This window comes from Lissotriton vulgaris, chromosome 2_1 (genome assembly GCF_964263255.1).
Source record: "Lissotriton vulgaris chromosome 2_1, aLisVul1.2, whole genome shotgun sequence".
Classification (NCBI taxonomy): Eukaryota; Metazoa; Chordata; class Amphibia; order Caudata; family Salamandridae; genus Lissotriton; species Lissotriton vulgaris.
This window is the reverse complement of record NC_141687.1, coordinates 1,687,361,088-1,687,387,632: the sequence shown is the minus strand read 5'-3', so window position 1 is coordinate 1,687,387,632 and position 26,545 is coordinate 1,687,361,088. Positions and strand designations below refer to the sequence as shown.

The 26,545-nt window shown below is 45.6% G+C and overlaps 1 protein-coding gene across 1 annotated transcript in view; it reads left to right on the top strand.

Moving 5' to 3' along the window:
• The first annotated feature begins 6,785 nt into the window (after positions 1–6,785).
• Positions 6,786–26,545, top strand: part of ZNF593 (zinc finger protein 593) — a 61,108-nt gene continuing 41,348 nt past the window's right edge. The window contains exons 1-2 of the mRNA XM_086957653.1: positions 6,786–6,972; positions 13,788–13,989. Of these exons, the coding sequence (XP_086813779.1) occupies positions 13,790–13,989 (200 nt within the window). The 5' untranslated portion in view covers positions 6,786–6,972; positions 13,788–13,789. The remainder of the gene's footprint in view (positions 6,973–13,787; positions 13,990–26,545) is intronic.

The following is a 26,545-nucleotide window of genomic DNA, read 5'->3' as shown; positions in this document are numbered from 1 at the left end:
GGATGCCAAAATATCTGACCGCCTCAGTAGTCCACTGTAGTGGAAACTCAGGGTCAAACTGCACTGTAGCCGCTGTAAGCGGAAACATGATCGACTTTGTCCAGTTCACCCGGATGCCAGAAAGGGCGTCAAACCGGACTACCTCCCGCAATACCGGGGAAAGATGATTCATGGGGTCTCGAACATAAAGAAGCGTATCATCCGCGTAAGAAGAGACAATGAGCTTGTACTTAGGGAAGCGGATACCCCGATGAGCATGGTACTCGCGGAGGGTACAAGCAAGGGACTCAGCCACCAAAGCATAAAGCATCGGGGAGAGCGGGCATCCCTGCCTCGTGTCCCTGCCAACCTCAATGGGCTCAGAGGTCAGAGGTCCAATACGGATCCGGGCCCTCGGCTTTGAGTACAGGATCGATAACAGCTGCAGGAAGAGAAGGCCAACACCCATCCTGCGAAGAACATGATGCATAAAAGTCCACTCTATAGAATCGAATGCCTTTTCCATATCTAAAAATGCGGCAATGGCCGGTACCTTCGGACGAGTATGCTGAAAAGCGGCAAAAACCGTTCTAATGTTATAAACAAGGTTGCGCGTAGGGACAAAACCACACTGCTCTGGGGCCACCAGCATCGTGACCAGAGGATGTAAACGGTTAGAGAGCACTTTAGCAAAGATCTTCGCATCTCCGTTCATCAGGGAGAGCGGGCGATACGAGGCACAGTCATTAGGGTCCTTGCCCGGTTTAAGAATTGCCACAATTACAGCCTCACGGTGGCATAGATGCCGAATTGGCCATATCATCGAACAGACTCAGCAGATGTGGAAGCAGCAAATCGTAAAAAGCCTTGTAGAAAGCCACCGTGAGGCCGTCGCTGCCCGGGGCGCTACCACCCCTCATGGAGGACAGTGCCAACACCACCTCATCTCTCTCAAAGGGGCGAGCCAAAAACTTACGGTCCATATCAGAGAGCCACGGGAGCTCTATGTGTGACAGGTAGTCTACTATCCCCTCCTTCGGAGCGGGTCCCCTCGAGGCGTACAGAGCCTTGTAATAGTCCCTAAAGCGTTCGTAAGCGGGAGCCCGGCGTCACCAGATCTCATTGTTGAAACAGAAGAGCGCTCTCTGCCCTGCTTAGTCAAGCGGGCCAGCACCACACCCGGACGCTCTTCCTCACAGTAAGTCGTGGGAATGGCATACTTCCCTAAGTGTTTAATCTCCAGATCTGCCTTGTCGTTGTACTCCTGAAGGACCCCAGCAATCTCCTGGTCAACAGAGCCGCCGCCAGACCGTAAGCGCAGCTCTTCCAGATCCCGAAGCTTCCGTTCCAAAAGTTCAAGGCGGCCCCGGATCGACTTTAACACGCCGCCATGCTTAGAGATAGTAACTCCTCTGGGATAAAGCTTAAATGCTTCCCAAACCGACTGGAACGAATCAACAGAGCCCACATTGGCCTCAAAAAAAGTCTCCAGGGCTGTAAATAGTTCATCCTTGAAGAGAGGGTCAAGTAAAGAATAAGGGGGAAATCGCCAAGAAAAAGGCGGTATCCGTCACGCTGGCACCGAGCAGGTGAGCAGTATAGGCGAATGGTCCGAGTAGGTCCGCGGAAGGATCTCGCAGGATCGCACGTCCCGCATGCAAGCCGAGGACACAAACCAATAGTCTATCCTCGTGTGGATATTATGGGGGGCTGAGTAGTGTGTAAACCTTCCTCGCAATGGGTATCTATGACGCCAGACATCAAGCAGATCGAGGTTAGTCAACTGTGTATCCAGTGTGCGTGCAGAGGCCGAAGGCGTCCGGGTTGGACCGTCCGACCTGTCCAGTGCCGGGTGCAGAGTCAGGTTAAAATCCCCTTCCCAAAATACAACCCTGTCCACAAAGGCATAAACCTTCTGAGCCAGTGTCGTGTAAAAGCTAGGGAGATCAAAATTGGGGCCATATGTGTTCACTATACACATGTCAAGACCTTTACCAGAACAGGCCGTAATCGTGAATCGTCCCTCACTATCAGTGGTCATCGGCGTCCAAGCAAGGGAGGATTTAGGATTAAACCAAGCAAGAACCCCCCTGGCGTGAGTAGTAAAACCTGCAGCATAGATATTATCACGGAGCCCTCTGTAACCAAGGATGGGACTATGCGGCGTCAGGTGGGTTTCCTGCAAAATTGCAATGTCTACCCTGTGCTTTGCCAAATACTGGAGGACCCTACGGACCTTGCGGTGGTCATTCAAGCCCTGCACGTTCCATGTCAGGAGCAGCATTGTATCAGGAGCCGCCACCCCTCCTGTCATATCCCCTGCCATAGAGGAGAAAAAAAGATTGCATATACTGCATACAGTTTAGTAACTTGTGAGATTGTGTGCTCATCGCTGTCACCCCTACCAATTAGTCCACATGCCTCAAACAACAGCTGCTCCGCACCGCAAAGCAACAAAAAGGTCTCTGAAACAGAGCCACCCCATCCCCCCACCCATGTTTGCCCTACCCCAACTCGGCCGCGCTCATCCATCCACCCCAACAAGCATTCCTCCCCTCCCCATGCATCCCTCAGCTCCACAACAGTCACAAACACCCTCGCCACCCATAAAACATCTACCCCTTTCCCCTCCACGAGAACCATAGGAACAGTGGGAAGCACACGAGGGCAGAGGTAGCCTATCTAGCTCGTACCAAAGGTACCCAACAACAACAGCTCAAAAACCGCCCCCCCCCACCCCTCATCCCCCGCCCCAGAACCCTGAAAAAAAAAAGCGTGGCATCATTGCCACAACATGCACATTTGGGAACCAAAAAATAGGAGAAGCTAAGAGTAGCACATCAGGAAGAATCGCCCCGCCCAAAGGGACACTAGCGTGACCACAGCAAGGCAGCAAATAAGGGCATACGTTCAAACATATTATAATTGGCAGTGATAGTCAAACAAATACAATGGCAGACCCAGACATAGCTCTCAACAGGATGCATCTACACAAGGAATCACAGGTTGAGTTGGCTCAAGTTCGGTAAATAGGGGCTGGCAATACCTGAGAAGTAGGCAATTGAATCGTCAGCCTCCAGGACATCAGGCCCTCTCAGGGCGGGCGGCACAACCGCCATTAAAGAGTAAAGAAAGCAGCAACCAAACCTGAGGTGTCCCAACCGGGCAGCAACCATCTCAAAACATGCCCCAATCAGTCCTGGTCTTCCATGGAGCCCCCCTCCAGCTCGGCGTCTTCCTGTCGCGGCTGTCGTTTCTCTCACTGCCAGTCTTTCAGGTTCTTTTGGAGCGCCTTAGGGTCAGTAAAAATTAGGGATTTCCCTTGTCGATTGACGCGCAATTTCGCCGGGTATAGCATCACATATCTTATCATATCTTATCATAGCCCATATCTTGCAGCTGGCGTTTCATAGGGGCAACTGTTTCCGGGCCTCCTGGACACGAGCCGTAAAGTCAGGGTAAATAGATAAGGTGGATCCCTCATACTGCAAAGGTTGCTTTTCTCTAGCCAACTTGAGCGCGACATCCCGATCGCGATAATTTAAAAGTTTGGCTATAATGAGTCACGGTGGGGCACCCGGCTTGGGTCGCGGCCCCAAGGATCGATGCGCCCTTTCCACCACAAACATGTGGGAGAATACATCATCCCCCAGCAGCTTCTTTAGCAGGACCTCCATAAACAACTCCATGTTACCAGTAGAGGTACTCTCCGGAAGGCCCGTGATGCGCAGGTTACAGCGGCGCGAACGGGCTTCTAAATCCTCCGTTTTATCCAGGAGTGTCTGCATTGCCCTGCAAATCTGTCTATTGTCCGTCTCCAGAGTGGTGTGCACCTCCTCCACCTCGGTAATTCGGTGTTCCGACATATCCAACCGTTGTGCATGTTTATCCAGCCGTTCCGCCATGTGGTCCATGCGGTAAGTTAAGGCGTCCAGTTTCGTGCCGATAGCCGTCATACCTCCCTGAAGATTCTTTTCCAAGGCTAGGAGTATCTCCCTCAGGTCCTGCTGCTGCGTCCCCTCCCGTATGTCCCCACCAGTCGCGCCGCCACTCCCATCGCCATCTGCCGTCTTCGAGTTCTGCCTCGCGAAGGAAAGCTTTGATTACGTCCTATCTGGGCGCCCCATGGCGAAGAGAGGAGTGTCCCCGGGCCCCCAGCGCAGAATCACAGGCAATGTGCGCTTCGCCTGTCCCGTCTAGGCCTGAGAAGTTGTAATGGTGCTCAGTGGGGGGGGGAGAATCAGTGCAGCAGGAGTGTCAGAGGTGCCTGCAAACTCCACGTGGCCAGCAGGTCGTCACGCAGATACCGGCACAAGTGGGGAAAGCAGCTGGCCGCAGCTCCCGAAGCACCAGGTGCAGACGTGCAAACCAAAAGAGCGCCAAACTCCACCCGCAAAGTCCGGCCACCGGGTCATGGACTGTGGAGTAGATCCAGGTTGTCTCCAGATGGGGCTGTAGGCAGTCAAATTAAGTGGAGAGGCACACCAGCTCCCTCGATGTAGCCCTATCAGAGGAGCCTCACCACCGCAATCAATGAGGAGTCAACTGGGGCAGGGAATGACACCCGCCTGTGCCCGGTATGCAGCCCGGCCACCGTGAAGTAAAGCGGGGCAAGAGCGGGCACCGCCGCACCCGGGGACCTCCAGGCAGCAACTCGAGCAGCCGCATCAGTGCGATCGGCCCCTCCAAGGCCAGACGCCTCACAGCACACCCAGACTGCGCAGGACGCAGACGCTCCACATGCCGATCCCGGCTCCGGCGTACCAATAAGTCCGAGTCAGAGGCAGGGGAAGGCGGAAGGCCCCCACACCGTCGAGCGAGCACTCCCGCTCACCGCCAAGGATACGAGACACGACCCGCCTTCCAGCGCGGGGTCGCATAGGTCACAGCGCCGGAAAACACCGCTCTGGGGTCAGCCGTGTTAATAATCGAGACCGCGGTCTTGTGGGCCTGCTTCTCGTCGCCGCACTGGGCTGTAGATCTCTGTCCTCCGGACAGTGGGCTCAATCGTTCCGCCACCAGTGGGGCCGCGATGACCACGCTACCTTCTGGGCACCAAAATGTCAGATTAGAAGTCCTAAATGTGCAAGATAGTTGGAGGATGAAGGTTCAGAGCGGAGGAGCTCCGGACTTAGGCAGCCATCTCGGTTGCCGGCTAGCTATGCCCCCCTGCAGGTGATAGAGTTCCTTGATAATGTTTTTTCTCAGGAGGGTTTACCTTCTGAGTTGGTTTCGGATAATGGTACCCAATTTACCAGTAAGGAGATGGAATTATTTTTGAGGTCTTATGGAATTGTGCACAAAAGGGTTTCTAATTATAATCCAAAGGCAAACGGCCAGGTTGAGCGCTTCAACAGAGTTATCAAGGAATCCATTCAACTGGCTGTGAAAAGTAATATTGATTGGCGGAAAGCTTTGCGAGCTACCTTGCTTACTTATCGTACTTCTCCCAGTGCGGTGACTGGTTATTCTCCTTTTGAAATGCTGAGAGGTCGAAAGCCTGGTTTGAAACTTTTGCCTTGGTGGTTAAAAAAGAGGAATTCACAAGATGTTGGTTTGGATTTTGCTCAAGCAAGAGAACGTGTATGGAACTATCAAAAGAAAATGAATAAGTATAAGTTTGTGCATCAAGGGCAAGATCAGAGAATTCAAATTGGTGATTTGGTTCGAGTAAAACTTGGTGGGACTTATAATAGGAAGTGGTCTAAATGGTCTGATCCTATTTAGGTGATTGAAGTATTTACTAAAGCTGTGAGAGTAAAAGACAGTAAATTTGGGAATTTCAGACGTGTATCTTTGTTTAGAAATAAGCCTCTTGTAAGGGAACCTCAATTGCCTGTAGTGCATTCTAAAGATGTAGTTCATGAGGATTTTCAGAATTTTTTTTGACAGTTTCAGGTTCCTGAGTCTTTTTCAGATAGTCGTGTTGGGAATGGTCAAGTTCCTGGGTCCATCTCAGATGGTCATATTGAGAATGGTCTCGAGCAAATTCCTTTTCCGGTTGTGGGACAGAATGGTACGGTTGGGGAAATGGGAGTTGCTGAGGGAATCTCTCAAAATGTCAACAAATTCGTGTGTGAACCTAGAAGGAGTTGTCGTATTAGGAATGTTCCGATAAAAATGAAAGATTTTGTATATTGAAGATTTTTTTTTTGTCTTATTCTTTTTGTTGATTTTTTAAAGGGGGGAGGTGTGTTGTATTCATTGGGATTCATTTTAGCTTGATTAGAATGTAGTTGTATTCTCTATTCTGTTGTGGGGTTCTATGGATGGGCGGTTGGGAGGCAGTGAGTGAAGATACTGGAGCAGGGTGGTTGTGTAAGCTGTCTACTGCTGTACTTAAAATAAAACGTCACATTAAGGAATCATCTCATGTATTCGTTTGGATTACTTCACGAAGCTCACCTTAAGCTAATGTTTTCGATTCTTTATACTGTTGAAAGCGCAGCAGCTTCCCCAACAATAAACTTCTACAAAACGTTACAAAAACCACGTCCAGCACTGATTAAGCAAAACGTCATTACCAGACCAATTGGGTTTACCATGCTTGTTTGAGGAAGGAGGCGTACGTCCATACGCATATTATCAATAATCGAAGTGTTTTGAACATCCCTTCCTATACATTGTAATTTGATTTTCACGAAAATTCGAGTTTTTCTGTCTAATGTGCCTCCACCCGAGCATTAACTAATGCATTGATACTGTTCTCTCGATTCTTGTTCCTGCTCCGTTTTCGCCTCACCTTGGGTTATCAAACGTTGACATATAAATACTGGGTTAAGTATCCAAACAGGACTCTTTTTCCTACTGCACAGAACCCAGCTGAAACCAAGGGGGCGCGCTTACTATTCCTATCTCTATGGCGGAAGTTTGGGGACGCTCTATTGGTATAGCCTATCCTTGTGACTTCCGGTTTGAGTTGACGCGCTGCGGCGCTCCTTCGGCTCGGCCTCTATGATCCTTTAACTAACGAAGAGGGCAGCTTATTTACAGGTATGCGTGGTGCGGAGTGATGGGCTGCTAGAGCGAAAGGGTGAGGGTTAATGGAAGGGGCTGATTAGCGTACGGGTGAGGATGATTTGTCGTGCAGAGGTTCGCCCATATAAGTACCAAATTACTCCATACTGTGTATAACTGCCGGTGATGGCCTTTTTGCATCCAGCCACTGCTTTCTGGGAGTTGTAGTTGTACGATCATTATTCTCGGTAGGGAGTGAATCGTCGCAGCTTGCAGTGGCTGAAATACATACTCCTGAAGTAACCACACTTCTGTGGTCTTTGGGACCCACCTTATTTTTCAGTGGCATGGGGGAACGCCTGGTTCTGGAGATTTGGGAGAGGGGTTGTTAATAGTCGCCGTGTTCAAAAGTGGTGGTGACTGTAGGTCACTTTTGTGATTGAGACTCTGGTGGAGTTTGAGGAGGAGGCGTCCTTCCTTTAGAGTTATTGCAGTTATACAGCTCTTTATACCCCCTAGAGCGCATTTTCGGGTTCGCAGCACGGTTCATAGTTGGCACAGTTTTTTTGTGCTCCTATGCAGTAAGTACTTAGGTGTTGTGAGAGAAGTGCTTTTATCTTCGGGAGCAGCGCCTAGAGTTTATACAGTACAGTACTCTTTTTTTTTTTCTTTGCATAGTAAGCAATTTCTAGGGCAAAAACGCAGTGACAGAATGCAAGGATATAAACCTGGAATGTGTGCGCTTTTCACGCGAGTCATGGAAAAGCCTTAGAGATCTGTTCACTATATTCCTTGTACACTTTACTTTTGGGCTTTTATCCTTGCTTTTAGAACCCGTTTCAGAGAGACATTGGGCAAGCAGGAGCTACTGGTCCCTTGGGGGTTGAGGCCTTTTACTTCCAATAGCCTCATGGCCTGACCTCCTGTGGGTCCCGGGCAACTGGGCAAAGTACCCCTTGAGCTTTTGTCTCAGTAGTATTGTGGGTCGAGCAGGCAAGGGCTTCTTGGCGGGGGATCACAACTCAAACTACAATCCGAAGCAATACATGATTATCCAGTTAGATACTTTCTTTTATTAAAGAATTAATATTTATATATGAACTCAAAGTGAAATACAGCATGCACAACCAATAAACACAGCTCCCTAAGGTCAGGGCTCTGGTGTTCAATAGGCAGGTCCCTGAGTATCACTTCTCTCTTACTAGTGGTCATGGTTATTCCCCATCCACTACTGGCGACATTCAGGTTAGCCCCACTGGCATTCCCAGTCTCAGGAGTCCCACTGTGATAAAAGTCAAAAGTGTATAGAGCACTAGGTGGCAGAACAAGTTCCCGTGGGGCCTTCTTGCTCTGAGATTAGTGTTACCCGCTCCTGCGACGATGGTGTGACCAAAGTTTCTGCGTGGAGCAGCAGAAGCTGCTGTTGGTGAGTAGCACCTAAAGCCCGGCTGGGACAGCCTATGGGCGTGCACAAAGTTTCCTCTGGTGAGATGGTAAGCACCTATTATCCTTCCCACAGGTGCAGGGGCCGGTCGCTCCGGTCCCGATCCTCAGTCGGGGCGCAGGCCCACATGGGTCACCACAGCGGCATCGCCCCATGATGAGGACTTCCACTCAGTTGTGCTTTCCGGTGCCTACAGCCCGATCTGCACATTTGTAATCTTCACAGTGGCTCAACTTGGCAGTCAGGGTTTCTGACTTCCCACACGGACTGCAGCCCTTTCGGCACAACAGTGATGTTGACCACTGCGCCTCTGAACCTGCACATGAGCGGCGACCCAATTGGTGCAGCAGACGTCTCCTCACACCTTGCTACAGGGATCAACTTGCCAAGCTCCCCCACTAGGCCTCGCTCCCTTCAGCGCTCTCCTCTTCCTCACCGGAGAGCACACTTGTCTTGGCAAGCAGGCAGGCACTGGTGCTCCATGGGCCGGTGGTCTTGGATGTCCCTGGGTGATATCCCCTCACCCAGCTGAGAGTATTGCAGGCCTTAACCTTCAGCCCTGTTCACAGACAGAAATCTTGCAGAGCTTTTCTTCCTTGCGCAGCCCAATTGACTGCTTGACAGTTGACAATTTGGGGGGCCTTGAGCACCCCTTATAGTCCATCTCTGGACACCAAATGCAATTCAGGGTCTGCGTATTTGAAGTTTGTTTTGGGGTCTGCTCTTCTGCCTTGCCCTTGTTCCAGAAAGTAGTCTGTCGCAGTAGGAGAAACTTCAAATCTAATAGCCCCACAGTACAGGCTTTGGGAGTGACCAGAGGCTCACAAGTGGATGTCCAACCACAGGGATATTTTCATAAAAGGTTACTCTGGGGCCCCAAACCCTGCTCATTACGATTATCTTATCAGCCCCATCTCCTTGCTGAGATGTGCCATGGCCCCTTACCAATAACCGCTCTCTGAATTAAGAGAACCCTTTGAAGTGTATTAAAGATCATGGCTGTTGTTCTCCAAGTGTGTCTCTCACTCAGCTCAAAGGAATGCAGCAATCTCCATATCTCTCGGGAGGGGGTTGGAGGGGAATTCCTCTGCTTACTTATGCTCCTCCAGTCTGCCCTGGGACTCCAAATTAACACAAACTTCCATGTATGGTATTCTTCAGAGGTGCACATACAAACAGCACATGCGCTAATTACTAACTTGGTGTAGGCCAACGTTGAGTTAAGCACACAGCAGCAGAAAGTTACATTAGTGAGCCAGTAGGTCTCACCCCAGTGACAGATATAAAAAGGCCTGTTCACCTCTATTAATCACTAGATGGTATGCTGCCACCATGGCACTTGTGCTACTTAACTCCTGGCAAATGCAGTATCCTTTCACCACTGAGGGTAGGTCTTGGGGCACCCCTCCTAGTCCAACATAACCGCACTCCATGAGACGGGCATGTGTCCGGATGCGCATGCATGATCTATGTTCTCTTTTGACAACAAAAATTCACACTAAGGATTCAGCAATAGCTGCTGTTGGGGCACTCTTGGCAGGGGTACCTATGCGTCAACAAGTGAAGGGCTTTACCATCTCAACACTTACCTTCTGCCCTTTACTCTTGAAGCCTTAGCTATTTCTGTTCACTATAAGATTTGGAGTGCAGTTCAATTGTTGGAGACCATGAAACTAGCAAGAGTTGAAATAAGTATAAGAAACTGTATCTGTCTAAAGTTAACCGATAACTGTGTCACCAGTTTTTCAGTGCTCCAGTCCCTGACTTTATTTTACATGTACTTCTTTTCATGTGTTTAACTAAAACTGGGCCAGCTGAATTGACGCAGAACTACAGCGCTCAAAATGCACTGGGTTGTTTAACGAATACCAGGACAGTGGCATTGTGTTCTTAGTGACAAGCAGTCACCTCTTACCTTTCTTTCTAGCACGCTGTTGCTCCTCATGGTATCCCATATGTCCTTAAGAGCCCCCTGTTAGAACCTTTATCTACGAGGCTATCTATGATCTTCTCAAAGTCAGCTCTGCTTCCCGTAGTTGTCTTTTTAGGTCTTGGCTATAGGACACTTTTAGCTGTCTGTTTTCCAAAGACCTCTTGTGAACCTTTCTAAAAACTTGCAGTGGATTCACGCCAGTCCACTGCTTAGCATGGGTTGGCTTTCTTGTCAACTCCATTTACTTGCTTTTCGTTCAGTTTTTTCTTTGTTTTGTTTCTCCTTCCCATGGACCACTGCTACTAACTGATTCTGAAGTTGGTTGCGCCTGGTTTAGGTGTAGTTGTTTACTCCTTTTTGTTAACATTCCACGCATGATATGTGTTTAATTCTACAGCTTGCCTATTCCACCTATTTTAGTTTGCTACATATGAATTCTAAAATATTATAAATAAAATTGTAATAAATAGCATTTTGCACTTGGCGGATCTGCATGTGTGGTTTAAGCCAGACTGGGTGTATTATGTGTAGTAGGTACAAAGAAAGATGTAACCATAATAATATGGTTAAATATGTGCAGGGTGATAAAACCACAGTGACTGGGCCGTATGAACACTGACCCATGTGGTTTGTTGGTAAAGTGCGTGTGGAATTGAATCTGTGATTCATAACCTTTGTTTTCTCTAGTCAGTGACAGTGTACTTTGGGAATAACAGGGAATGTGACATTTGTAATAGATGCATGAATCTATCTATAAGACGTGTTATTGGGCCATGATAATTCTCTGTGCCAAAAAACGGGCCCACTGCAACCAGATCTCATATTGCTAAACTTTTCATGTTCATGCATGCTACTGCTAAGTAAGTTGTCACCACACAACCTCCTGTGCTTGCCAAGTAGTACCTTTCAAAGGAATTACACATTTAGTGAATTTTCTAGAATCAGTTTCTCTATGTTGTGATGCCCCAGCAGAACATTTGTTGTTAGCACACTTTTTTGAAAACCAGTCTTTACCCTTGTATGCTGCTCTCTTCCAATATTAACTTTTATAAGTCTCACCAGCACGACCTCATAGAAGGTAAAGGGTGGCACCTCCTTGTTGAGGTATCTGCTGTTATCCTTTTCAAAATATCTATTAAGTATTGTTAAGGGCAATATAGATGCCTTTGTGACCTAATGACTCTACCAGTGCCTTTTATTCGTGCTGTACAGCAGCGGTTCTTACCCTTTTGACTTCTTTGGGCTCCCACTTAACCCTTTCTGGTTACCCGGGACCCCCAGTGAATCATTATTGAAATCCGGGGATCCCAACGGAGCCGTTTACTGGAATCGGGGTACCCCAGCCAAAGTGTTTTCGATGATCTATCTGCGAAACAATACACAAAAAAATGCAGAAACAAGCATTCATCAAACAAGTACAGACATTGTGAAATATTTTATTTAATTCACAAGCAAATTGAAAACAAAATCTACATTTTAATTATAATTGGAATGTTGGAGCTTTTCTAAATCTAATTGAGGCCACTCATCATCCATCTTATATTTTTTACCCTGCACTTGCTCTGCTCCGAAAAATCTTTCTGGGGATACACTTAGGTTCCAGTTGCAAATTACTTCACATTTACAGAACGTTTGAATTTTTACTCAGGGGTCCCCAAACCACAAGTTAAGAACCACCGCTGTACAGCATCAAGAAAAGTAGAGAAATTAAAGGCGCAATTATGCAGCTGTGTCATTTTTGTCGTGAGAAAGTGTTTTTTTAGTATATAAACCTAATTAAAATGTACAACTGCAGGGTTGGTGAGGGGAATGTGAGAGCAACATATGCCCCAAGATGGACTTGTGTTGAAGATGTCAGTACAAGAAAGTGTTTTTCTCTAGAATGTGTCCTGTTTCAGTTATTCTGTAGACGCATAGATTGTCATTCCCTTTGTGGCACTACTGTCAAATCGTGAAATGAACTTTATAAATCAGCAATGGCAAAGCCAGTAGTTCAAGCCTTTGGCACTTATTGGGGTTGTCAATGGATTTTTGCCATGCCGCACAGCACCGCTAATGTTTGTTAGAAACAAGGGGACCCCATACAGTAGAACCTGGGAACCTGGGGTAACAAGATGCTTTGGAAGAACAATGGTTCAGGGTAGGCCTCAAGGGGTCCTTGGTAGAAAATAGAACAGGGAGCGAATACTTAATAAATCGCTTGGGAGCAGAGGTAGTAGGTACAAGTAGGAGTATTTTATTTTACTCTTTTCTCAAGGATATACATAAATAGTCATACTCTTTTTCAGGTGCTCAAGTGAATAGTGTGGTGCAGGAAGTGACATAAGTGATCAAAGTGAACGGACTGTCACACAACAACAACAAGGATAGAAACACAACAATTATATACAAATAGAACTAGTGAAATTCCTTGGGTAGGTCGACGGCGTTTCGATCTATATAGCTTTTAGATCTTCATCAGGACAGATGAGCCTCCTGAAACTTGCCTTTGCTTGTGTAGGCAAGGAAGATTGTTTGGTGGTGCAGCTGCTTAACTGCCGTGGTTCCCAATGGGAGATTGTATTGTATTAGAAGGTCTTCTAATAGTGGAAAAACAAGTAGCGCTCAGTCACTGCTACTGGGACGAGGGTCCTACTTGAGTTAAGGAATTTTTTCAAAGGATTCCGATTTAATTAGAAGGGGTCCTTTTAGCGCGTTCGTCGCTATTGCTTTCAAAACATCGAAATGCCTGAAACCTCGGAAGCGGTACTTGGACCCCACTTATCCTGCCGAAATCCTGCACGAATTAGTTTCAGGCATTTCGATGTTTTGAGCGCTACTTGTTTTTCCACTATTAGAAGACCTTCTAATACAATCGAAACGCCGTCGACCTACCCAAGGAATTTCACTAGTTCTATTTGTATATAATTGTTGTGTTTTTATCCTTGTTGTTGTTGTGTGACAGTCCGTTCACTTTGATCACTTATGTCACTTCCTGCACCACACTATTCACTTGAGCACCTGAAAAAGAGTATGACTATTTATGTATATCCTTGAGAAAAGAGTAAAATAAAATACTCCTACTTGTACCTACTACCTCTGCTCCCAAGCGATTTATTAAGTATTCGCTCCCTGTTCTATTTTCTACCAAGGACCCCTTGAGGCCTACCCTGAACCATTGTTCTTCCAAAGCACAGCACCGCTAAAGCATACAAAAATAAAAAAAAGGGGGAAAAAACTTTACACAGAAGGTCGCATTATTTTTTGTAGATGTTTGTATCGAATAAAAAGCAAGCAAATTAGTGACATTGAGTCCAACCTTTTGTAAATATGGGGGGGCTCTAAGCCCACAGTAAGCGAACATAATCTCGCAACAGACTGCTCGCTTAGGCGAGACGTAAACATGATAATAGTACAACAAAATGAATAGTTTTCTCATATCCTGTGTGTGCAGTTTCTCACTGTATGCCTTTCTCTCCTTGCTCTGTGCTGCAGCCATGGGAAAATCTAAGCAAATTGGGAACCATAACAGTGACAAAAAGAAAAGCATTGCGAAGCTGTGGAAAACGAAGCGCCGAACAAAGGACTTGGACCAGATCCACCATGACATGAGCCCAGACAATGCGCGAAAGCTGCTGAACCAAGCGGTGGACTTCGACATGGTGGGCAATGCCCAAAACTACTGTCTACACTGCGCGTGAGTAAGCACTACGGCTTAGGCTGTACTTACATAAGCACTTATGTCAGCTCCCTGTGACAGCAACTGCTATGGCCTGAAGTAGAGAGCAAGTGGTGCTGTAAACAAGGTACCTGAGTGTGGGGGGCATGACTTGCAAATGGACTGATAATTGAACAAAGATCTGAACTAGAACGATACTGGCCAAACTGCTTGTGTGAGTGCAGCGGTGTGCCTATGCACTACAGCTTGCTTTATTGCCTGCACTGCGAGTACTGCTGCCTGTGAGTGATGTTCTGCTTCCTGTGCCGCAGTGACCACTCCTTGATGAGATGCGTATAGCTGGAGCATTGGCATACCTGGTTTACTACTGTCTGCTGATATGTGTGACTCAACGCAAAGGTATCCACTTCCCTGGTAGTGGAATCTCTGCAGTTCTGCTTGTGTTTAGTGTTGTTTGATTTGCTAGGGCAATGGGGGCTGATGGTTGACTTGGAAGAGGAGTAGAAAAATTGGTCTGAGATTATTTTCTGGTTACTGAAACAGATGTAGTCTTGAAATATGGTGAGGAGGATTTGAGATTTATGGGTACCGATTAGAGAGAAGTTCTGTGAGCTAATACTTTCATTGACCAAGCAAGAGTGGCATGTGTATAAAGATAAAAAACGAAAGGTAAAGGGCTCTGATGGTGATACAGGGAGTGATTGACTATCCAATGCAAACATGGCAGTGAGTGGGTAAAAGGACAGAAAAGTTTGACTTACTCTCCTGTGCAATGATCCTGTATTCCATAAGCAAAGCTCTGTATTAGGTACTGTACACAACAGGCAGCTTGATGTGGTTGTTCCTTTCTAAGTCTCACTCAAGCGTGATTCGTACGTCTCTCTTTCTTATAAAAGGAAGGCAGCAGAAAGAAGCTGCTAACCAGAGGTATGGAAAACAGATGTGCATAGGTGCACAATCAGTTTTATTTTTTATTTGACTTTTTATATTTGATATACCACAAACCTACCTCGAAGAAGCAGTGGACATTATTTGTGCAAGAAACATTTGTTGTAGCAGTAGTTCTTTCATCTTGAGATACTGTATGGATCAGGTTGTACTAACCTTGTGCGGTGGATCCAACAGCAGCAATGTTCTCTTCCTTTTCCCACCGTCCCCACAAATGACCAAAAATGCTAACATATGATCGCCAGTGGTAGAAGCAAATATAGTGGAATGGGATAGGAGAGAAAAAGGAAACACAGGACTCCCCTCGTAACCTATAGGGTCAAGGAGGTTTGCAGGTTGTAGGGGCATCTCTACAAGATACAGAAAGATCTTAAGTAACTTGTCATTGGAATATTAAGCATGACTAATTGCTAACAGACATACCTTAGCAATAAAGGGCTCTATAAGCAACGATGTATGCTCTGAAAGGTGCCTGGGAATTTCTGAAAGGTAAACACAAAGAAACAGAAACTTTGCACAAATACATATACATTACACCTATCACTATACTCTCACTACACACTCGTTTGTGGAGGACGAGAATGGTTTATACTTGACTTTTGTAGAACTGAAAATTAAGGAACACTGTAAACATCCTACTGATCCATGCTCTTAGCAGTATACATACAAGCTGGAAATCGAATACCATGTACACAGAATTCATTGCTCAGGCCTCAAAAACTCCGAATTGTTTTTACCAGACCTACAGGTGTAGTGACTTGAATAATCTACTCAACCGAACTGTAATGTAGTTGACCCATACACTCATCTCTTCCTGTGCTCCTAGGCAAATATTTTATTTCAAAGTCGCGTTTTACTTCATTACCAGATAATGGACTACCTTCAAATATGTGAGCGCAGCATGTTTACTGTAAAAAAAACTCTTGTTTGATTTAATAGGTATAAAAATGTTGCCCACATGTACAGTACACATAAGCCCTGACCGCCCTCTTAGTTCACTAATAAATAGCATTGTCATCAGGGTTGGGATGTTTCTCAGCTCATATTTTTAAAAGTTTTGCTTTTAATTTTAATGAAAAGCATTATTTGGTAGCACAGTAATTTACAGACAAACATTTCATTTGAAATTGCCACAAACTTTCCCAGTGATATACAATTTCACTGATAAAATTGTATAGGACAAACAATAATATGTACAAATCGGGTTTCTGCAAATATTTATCATTTGCACATTACCAAGCAAAGTATTCTGATTTAGTATTGATCAAATTAAAATCTTTGTTTCCATCTCACTTCAGTGTTCCAAAAGTGCTATCTAAACCACTGAAATGTATCTGGAAACAATTGTACTGTTCATTTACAAGCTATTAAAATGTTGTGTGCTCATCAATCGTTTGCTAATTCACTATCGGAATGAACAGAACTGCTGTTCCTTACAAGCTCTCCTGACGGGGCCTATAGGTCCTCAAAATAGCTCAACCTGTTAAAATCTCACTAGCCATAGCTAATGGGCGAGTTGATTTCTCAAGGCCTGTTAATATTAATCTATACATTCTTTTGTAATGCCCTCTTAAGAATCACCCTGCCACCTTCACAGAAAATCATATAAATCTCATTAGTGCCCATAACTAATGCACAAGAAATAAACACTTATTTCAAACACACCAGACAGGACTTTGGGATACTTCTCATGGTGTGGAATTCTAACACACTGTTAGAGATGAACTCCTTTAGTGTGGTTGTTTGCCCATGGCTGCTCCTGGAGAGGGTTACAAAAGGAACCTCCTGTGTTTGTACTAGAGCTTCCTTTTTTGTTTCTTAAAAAGTGGGGGCTGAAGAGGAACCTCTTCCTCTTAAGCCTCCCTCCAACCCCCGGGCAAAAACAGTCTTTCTGCCCCAGCCCCCAATGGTGCAGATGGGGGTTACATAGACACAATCCAGCGAGTGTAGAGGTGGACCTCAGCAAGGGCTACTAGTGCTAGGGGTTCACCCTTCTCTGCATACAAGTCCTCAGACAAGTGAATAGAAGTTGTCACAGAAACTGAAATAGCAAAGAGATATTTTATTAACCTCATGAGGTGGAACTACATTCCTACAACACCCTTCGGTAGTGTATGAAGTAGCACAAAGAGTAGAAAATCCATGGGTCTTTTTTACCCACAAAGGAGCTCAAAGGAAGGCTGTACAAGCACACATAGGAGAATTACATACTTAAATGGTCATACAGCAATGCACAGTCACCAAAGAAGGAGGAGCCAGCACTTGCTGACTTTAGTAGAAACATCCTGACAGTAACAAACCTGAGCAGGTGCATGGGCAGCTACAAACTCTTCTGAGCATGTGCAGAGTAACAGAGGCTAAGTATGGCTAGTTCTTTAGCAAAGCACAAGGGCAAACAACAGAGAAGAAGGAAAGGGCACATGGCGAGCACATGGTTGACAAAATGGCTGCCGGAAACAAGATGGCTTCAGCTAAATGCTGTGTAATGTATCACACTTGCACTCTTGGTTATTCAAAAGTTTTTATCCGTTGTTGCGTGCTCTAGGGTGTACTCTCCATTGCAGAGTACAAAGTATAATCCAAACACCGTGCCCCTTAATTGGGTGACGTCCCCTAGTCACAGCTTGATCCCAAAAAGGGTTGTAATAGTTCTACCAAAGTAAAATCTAAATAAAGTTCAGAACACAATCTGCTCTGTGTTCCAAAATGTTTTTATTCTTCTAGTTCATTCTGTGTAACCCATTGTCTTAGGTTATGTTCATTCATTTCAAATGATAATTATGGCCACCAGCATTTATACCCAGGACATTATCTTAATCCAATGCATTTCGGCTATGAGTTAGCCTTCATCAGAGAACTGGGTTCTACAAATAAAACAATATATCAATGTGTCATACATGAGGATCCTTTGGAAAATACTTCTAGAAATTACGTAGCTAATCGTGAAGTAAGCGTGTGTGATATCTTCTATTGTGCCTGTGTTGGTCGACTATATATGTAAACCCAGTACTCAATATTAATTCGGTGGAAGGAATAAGGTGATAATGAATAAGATGAAAAAACGAGCTAAAAAAACGAGCATACGTTCATTCAGTCCCACTAAACAAATCTTCATGATTCTGGGATTATACGCGCTGTAAACTGAATCTTAAACAACAAACTCTGACCCCAAGTCAACAATTGTAAACTTTTTTTTCCCTTTCAGCAATTTTTTCCTTAGTTAAATTGCAATTTTTTCCTTTTGTCTTATTGTAATTTTTTATTCGAATGAAACAAGGTTCAATAAGTAAGTAAATAAATAAGTGTTTGTGTTTTCTAACACAACTGTACAGCTCATCTTGTTTTGAGGTACTTATCTAGTATATTTATATAACTGTTTTCTTTATATAAATCGCTCTACCAACCTGCGTTTTAGCCACTTAAAACAAGTTCTAATTTTACAATGAAATTATTATAAGTCTTTGCTTGTTTTGTTTACTTTTGGTCAATCACTCTCCAAGAGAGCATTTTTTTGTTTATTTTTGCCCAATCACTCTTGAAGAGAGCATTTAAGCAGTCTGCCCACGCTGCTTCATCCCTCCTTCCTTGTCTCGGCCAACATTGTCTGTTGTTACTGCTACCCACCACGTGTAGTATACCCTTAAACCTTCATGTGATCAAATGATGAGAAGGGCCGTTTAAATCACAGGGCAAAGTCAAGCAGTTATTTTGCTTCCACTGGGTCATAGGCAATCGGGTTGTCAGTGCTGTTTTATGACCAAGAAAGATACTACAGTAATTAAAACAAAAAAAACAAGGTCTCATTTTCATGTAGGTTAATCTTGCTGTGTTTGATGCAATCAAATGAAATCCTGGAAGTAAATGCATCTTCTGCTACATAGACATAGCACATGAACCATCCCTGCTTACTGAGCATTCCACGTACTTAACACACACTTGTCACTCCGCAATAACTGCTCTATGGAGCACTCTCTTGTCATGGACTCCAGCACATGTGCCTGGGAGTCAGGGAAGCGAAATAAAATATTCTACATTAAACTCTGTTTCCTATTGAAGGACGTCTTTTGCCAATGCAATAGGCTTCGCATTTGGGAGAATTTGAGCTGTTGGCATTGTAAATGACAATGCCTTCTATTTACATGTTGGTTTTGAAAACATAACTAAAATCCATTGTCCTTTACAATGCCAATAGCTTAAACTATTGCAAATGCGAGACCTATTGCACTGCAAATGCTTGTTTCTGCTTGTGTTAGATCTCATAGTCTGTATCTGCTACAAGAGAGTAAAATAAATCAAATAATTAAATGGAACATACAGCTTCACTCCTATGGGTATCATTTTGCACACTCGGGTGGGACACTACTCAGGGATGATTTCATGCAGTAAGGCACATAATGCTGTGCATGCACATTTGTGTGGCAAGTCACCTAAAACACCAGGCTCAAAGAAACCTTAGTCTATCTCGAATTTTGGACCTAAGCGCGAGGTTCCGAACTGTGGGAGATTGCAGTTGAAACAAAACAAGCTAATGATTCCTGATTCGTATACTCATTATTGTTTGAAAAAACAAAAAAATTAGGAAACTCTCACCCAGTTAATTAATGCAAGTCACTTCCCTCTGTTGTCTATGTAGCATGAAAAAAATAAGGTCAGACAAAATGGGAAAACGTGTTTGAGCCACAACTATTGCAATCGCAGTGCCTTGAATGTGTGTCGTAATGGTTGTTTATCCAGTGGCTTATATCTACTACACATTGAAAGCATGGAGACGTCAGACTGGCACAACCCATTCCAAAAAGGCCAAGACAGTCTTTTTCCCAGGGATCAGGGGCAGAAAGCCCACCTGATACCAGGGTATTTTTTAAAGAAAAGATGGGATGGGAAGCCAGCCAACACTGACTTGGCCCCAGCCTAAAGGCCCCACAGTCTTTCTGCCCCCCCTGGGGACTAATGCATCCCCATCCCCATGGCAGGCACAAGAGGATACTTCTACTCTTCTGGTTGTAGGTTTCATCTCACTTGCCATGCTGAATTGTTGCATTTTTGGGGGTAGGTCAGCCAGCAAAATCTACTAAACCAAGACATTTCTGAAAACTAGGCACCCATGGGAGGCCAGGGCGGTATGACTTGTGTGGATCTCACAACATTTTTCTTGCCAATAATGCACTGCAAACCTCAAACTATAGCTAAAAACACATGCCCTACATATCTGTGAGAGAACATTTTAGAAGCTGTGGGAAGCCACAAACCTTTTACCACGCCACATTGCGAGACCTGTCCCAATAAAAACTGTACTCCACTTGCACGACTGGGCTTACTGCCCACGAAAAGAACAAATAATTAAGGCATTGCGAAGACTGCATGGTCTTCACAAGGTCCCTGGTTTGTTTGTTCCTCTTTCGGGAGCTAGACGGTATTATTTCTATCGGGACAAAGGTGGGAACACTCAGTGGGTGAAAACTTGTGGATCCTTATGGATTAAAGCCTTGCCCCTCGCATAAATGTGAGACATCTTTTTTGTCAGCAAGGCTTTCTGATCAAAAAAACACATCAATTGATCAGCACAAACTAGACCACCCCTGGACTCCACTTGGTGACTAGTTTTCAGAAATATATGGGTTTGGTTGGTTTACCTGGGTGGCGGTTGAACAAAACTCCAAAATCTGCCCCTACTGCAAAAATAAAAGCGTTGATTTTGCTTGTTATAAGGTTGCGATTTGGGGTGATGTGTGTTACAGTCGCTAGGCCCAGCCACACAAGTTGGGTATTGTTTTTATCAGGGGTATTTGGGAAAACAGAATAGTAGAGCATTTGTTATTACTAATTACATTTTTTAGCATTTTTGGCTTCCAAATGTAAGCCGTTGTGCAAGGAAGAAGACCTTTTTAGCAAAATGCCCTCTGAAGATCATTATAGTATGGGTAATCCCAAATTCAGAGGTGTACAAATAGCTACTATTTCTAAACTCCGTATCTACTGAATTTAATTTATTTTATTTGAACAATTCGTTTCCTTGGGAAAACCTTGAGGGAATCAAAAAAAGAACCCCTTGCTCAATTCAGAATTTTGTCTACTTTTCAGAAATGTATAGCTTACCGGCATTACCCATGGGATTTACACTTGTTTTCACAACAAACCGCAAGATAGGGGACACCACAAGAATTAGGTAAAATGGAATACCTCTTAGAAAAATGCAAAAACTAAGGCTAGGATTACCCGTAAGTAACAGTCCTTGGCATGAAGTGCAGTAGATTCACATGGACTGGGATGATTGCAAATGGTTTTGTTTTCCTGCCACAAGGATGTCCACCTCCTCCTCTCTTTGATACTGCCCATGAGCATCAACTCCATTGTTAGATTGTTTTTCCAGAAGGCGGGTGAGAATGGAGTTAGATTAAGTAATAGTAATATGATGTCCATGCAAGTAATGTAATTAAAAGTGATGTAAAATAGTAAACTGTGACCTACACAGGTGTCTAGGGAGGTGGGAGGGCGTATGTGAATCTACAGCAATACATGGCAAGTACAGAGGCATTCTGGGTACGTCAAAAATTCAGTTTGAGGCATGTGTAACCGTAGATAAACATGCTGTGCATAGACTGAAAAACAGTCCCTTTTCTCCGTAGCAGTGGCTACTCCGTGGGGGTGGCAGTTGTTTGAAATATGGTACGTAGTACAGCTTGTCCAACAATAGATTGTTGACGTATAAAACATCCACTCAATGTTTTGTGAAAGTATGTGGTGTGGACCATGTTGCTGCTTTGCAGATGTCCGCAGTAGATATGTTCCCAAAAAAGGTCAAAGAAGCTCCTATTTTTCAAGTTGAAAGAGCACTAGGGGGAACGGGTAAAAGTCTTTTTGCGTTTGTTTTTTTACGTTTATTTAGTCTTTATTTCGATTATCATATCATTAAAGACAACAGTACATCAAATTCATATTGTGGACTGTTAATTTCCACCATAAACTAAAATTTATAGCAGCTTGATCATACAAATATTTTAAGATTAATAAAACCAGTATAAATAATTCTCATAAAACCATAAGTCAATCCATCCTGCTATACATTCATATTTTTTTTTCTTCAAAACTGTTTTTATTAAGATCGCTGAGATATACATACACAGTGCTCCGATCCCCGGAGGGGCTGTGACAATAATTATGCTTCATAATGTGCGATTCATATAACTGTCATACCCTCCACCCCACACCCCAACTACCCAACCCTCCCCTCCCTCCTGCAGCACAATGTCTCTTCAATACTGTTTAGGACGCCCCTTTGCTGGGGCAGCTGTTGCGCCTAATAAATGTTATTAACATAACATAACATAACAAATGTCCGTATATGTAACCTTGTCTCAACATGCCCTTTACAACTGCCCATCCTCGCCCCTTGGCGGTGGTGGAGGCTCCAGCCACAATCCCCTGTAGTCTGCCCATCCTTTCCATATTTTATAGTGTTTTGTGGGGCAGCCTCTGGCCTCAAACACCGGCCGCTCCAGTCCCATGCAAAAGTCCAGTCCTTTCTTCCACCCGATCACCTTGGGAGCCCTGGGATCCTTCCAGGCCTGCGCCATATCTCGTTTGGCTAGTGTAAGACCCAGCAGAAGCAAGTGCCGTTTGTAGACGTTACCGCCCACCCCTTCTACAGGGGCTGTAGGTCCGAGGAATAGTGTGTCACTAATGTTTGGTATATTTTGGATATCTTTTTGTCTTCTATATCCCCCATGAATACCTGCGCCTCTATCGGGCTGAATTCGGGTAGCGTATCTAAACCCACAAGTGCAGGTGCCAGAGCGTGCCTAAATTGTAAGTAACGAAAGAACTGCGTGCGGGGCATGTCAAATTCTGTGCTGAGGTCTTGAAAGGATTTAAGTGTGGTGCCCTTCAGAACATGGCCGAATGTTGAGATTCCTATCAAATCCCAGCCCCCAAATCCCGGAAAGGACATCAGAGCCGGCAGTTGCCCGTTATGCCAGAGTGGGGTCTTCCCCGTCAGCTTTCCTCACCATCCCATACGACGCAGTGCTTGTCGCCATATCTGAAATACTACTTGTGTTGCCCTAGGCAATCTCTTTCGTAGCTGCGCCAAGTACAAGACCGTGTGTGGGGCGTCCGGTTCCATTAGGTACCTTTCTAGGGTATATGCCGGATTCTCTCTGCCACTGTACCACCAATCATTCAGGACTACCAGGTGTGATGCTTGGTAATATGATAAAATATCCAAGGTCGCCAGTCCCCCACAGTACGTGGACAGAAAGCAGGTCCGCAGAGCTACCCGCGACGCCCCACCGGCCCACAAAAATCGGCCGAGTGCCGAGTTGGAACCATTGCAGCGATATTGGGAATGGGTGGTTTTGCAGTTGATACAGCAAACGGGGAAGGGCAACCATCTTAAATATGGCGGATATACCATATATATTGAGGGGGATGCGGGACCAGCACTTCATCTCCTGCTGCACCTTGTCCCATACGGGAACTACATTGCGCTCCCTGGCAATTGTCGGCGTGGCCGTCAGAAACACTCCCAGATACTTAAGACCCCCCGGCCGCTCTTTGTAGTGTCGAGGCCCATGGCCTGACCTCAAAGTGGTCTCCCAAAATCCAGAGGGTGGACTTCTGCGGTTTCAGGAAAAGTCCCGAGACTTCTCCGAAGATTTTCATTATGTCTAGGACCCGCGGCCCGGACCGATTGACATTCGTAAGGAAGAATAGGACGTCATCCGCATATAGTGCGATTCTGTCCGACGGTCCCGCCTGCCACTCAAAACCCCTCAGCTGTGCATCTATCCGGACCCATGCAGCCAGCGGCTCCATAGCTAGAGCGAATAAGTAAGGCGAGAGGGGGCACCCCTGCCGGGTGCCTCGCCCTATCGGGAAGGCTGCTGACACCTCCCCCGCCACACTCACCGAGGCCGTCAGACCATTACAAATCCGCCGCCACCGCCGAGAGTCATATTTACTTACCTCTCACACGCCCACAGAGGAAGGCTGAAGCCATTGCCTACACCGCCGCCACCGCCAAGAGTCAAGGGACATCGGACTCCGCGCCGCCGCTCCGGGAGACTCCAAATCCCGGCAGGCACCGCGGCGGCGCGTCTGAGTGACGCGGCAGCGCCCTGTGAGCGCCAACAGAGACGCAGAAAAGGAGGAGCACCCCGGCAGAGCGGGGGAGACCATTACAAATCCGCCGCCACCGCCGAGAGTCATATTTACTTACCTCTCACACGCCCACAGAGGAAGGCTGAAGCCATTGCCCACACCGCCGCCACAAGAGTCAAGGGACGTCGGACTCCGCGCCGCCGCTCCGGGAGACTCCAAATCCCGGCAGGCACCGCGGCGGCGCGTCTGAGTGACGCGGCAGCGCCCTGTGAGCACCAACAGAGACGCAGAAAAGGAGGAGCACCCCCGCGTCGCGGGACGCGAGCGGGACGCCTGGGGCGAAGCCCGGGCAAAGGGCGGGCCCTCTACGGCCCTCATCGGCAGGAGGAGGCAGGGGCAGGGCCAGAAACCCTGCTAGAGGCACACGAGGCATTCTACTGACCAAGTAAGACTGTTTTGTTGGCAATAGCCCTTTGTGTATTCATAGAAGTCCAGGCACCTTGCTATATTTCCTATAATGTCAAAAAAGGGTTCTGCACCACCAGCTAACACCATGAAGAACTATTTGGTGCAAACAGTGGAAAAAATTAACTCACAAAGGAGAGAATCTTTGGGACTTAGTCAGTCACCTGACTTACACTGCTTGTCCCCCTCTTTAACCCCTTCACCTGAGGACTCAGTGTCCTTGCAGACTTTCCCTGATGCATGTTTTAACTGTCCTACAACACAGGAATCCGGCCCTTTGAATGGCAATGTACCATCTGGATCTGGTTCTGAGGTTCTTATAGTGGACCTTGGAAATAAATCTGACAGTGATGAGGACCAGGAAATTCTTGCATCCCCTACAGATGAAGATATTTCAATCACTGAACTACCTTCCCGACCGGATTCTGGGGAAACTAAAAACCCGCCTAGGCGGGGGGGACTAAGATCTGGGACTAGGAGGAAGAGGGTAAACACCCCAAAAGCTCCTCTTAAGGAAGCCGGAGGGGGAAGAGCCAAGCCTATCGTCAGTCTTGATGAGGACTTATTTGACAGATTTGCTGAGTTAATAGATATGAAAATTAAATCCATTGTGAAACCATTGCTTTCTAAGATTGACAAACTACAATCTGAAGTTAAAAAATTGGGAGGGCAGATGAGCAAACTAACTGAGGGTGTTGACAGTGTCATGACGATAGTGTCAAACATGGGTAATAACAGCAAGGAAGATGATGATCAAGAGGGGGAGAACACAGTTGTTGCCCCAAATAATCCACCACCCCAGCTTCCTGACCAAAAAACTAGTGGTTCTGATATTAACAGAGGGGACGGTCCTTTAACGGTTGAGATACCCCCTGTACATGCTCAGCCTACCGACCCTCTTCAATTTATAGTTGAAGCTTCTCCTGTTGTTCTAGTTCTGGCTAATGTACCACCATTAGAAGCCGGCATTGAAGAATCCCCTTCCTCCCTGTCTAACAAAGCCCTACAGTGGCTTACAACTAATATGAGATTAGCTCCAGGGGGTGGTCAGCAGTTAGCTCAAGAGATCAAAACCGCTAAAAGGGTTTCATGGCTGGGTAATCGCCCCAAAAAATTCAAGGGGGATTGTGTGGCAGTAAGCTTTTCACACACAGGTGTGTTACCTAATATTCTTATTAACTTACTCCCACCACAACGTAGGCAGGGCTCTGTTGTACCATTAACCTTAAAATTCTTTTATGGTGAGCAACAGAATGTTACATACCATAAAACACCAGCCTTTGGTTGGGATTCTAATTCTGATTTACACCACAGATGAGGTTTTGAACATACTCGCAACACTGTAAATCAACCAGTACCCCAAGGGTTTCAGAATCCTTTTGCTCAACCTCTCTTACTGTCCAATCGTTTTGCACCCCTATCCTTTTTGGACCACAACGATTGACTTCAGTCAGAATATTCTGTACAGTCTGGGAATAATGTGCCTGTTTTTAGCTTTCTTACTTGGAATATCGCAGGCATTAAGACAAAAGCAGATAATGTAATATGGTTAAATTTTACATCCAAGTATGACATTATCGCTTTACAGGAAACTTGGGACACAAACAATAGTTTTTCTCTTGATGGCTACAGTTACTTCTGTATCCCTGCTGTGGCTAGCTCAGCAGGAAGAGCGAAGGGAGGCCTGATTAGCCTCTTTAAACTTGACATCAAGGGTTGCCTCAAGAAATGTGACTCAGGATCTGAGCATTGTCTTATTGTTGAATTGTCTCGAGCGGATTCTCCCAATATTTTGTTTATTAATTTTTATAATGCCAATGCTGCCGATTGTACGTCATATAGTCTCGGAAGATTGGATGATTTTCTGTCAGTCTATAGTGAAGATGTTAATGCATTTGAAATCATCTTCTTAGGGGATTTTAATATACATCCTTGTTTACTTTTGTGTGTTTGCGATGACATAGAATCCCCCCCTAACAGTGCAATGGTCCATCTGGTGCATAACAAACAGGGGGACTGTCTTGAAAATTTTCTCGCTAGATGGAACCTATACGAATCCAGT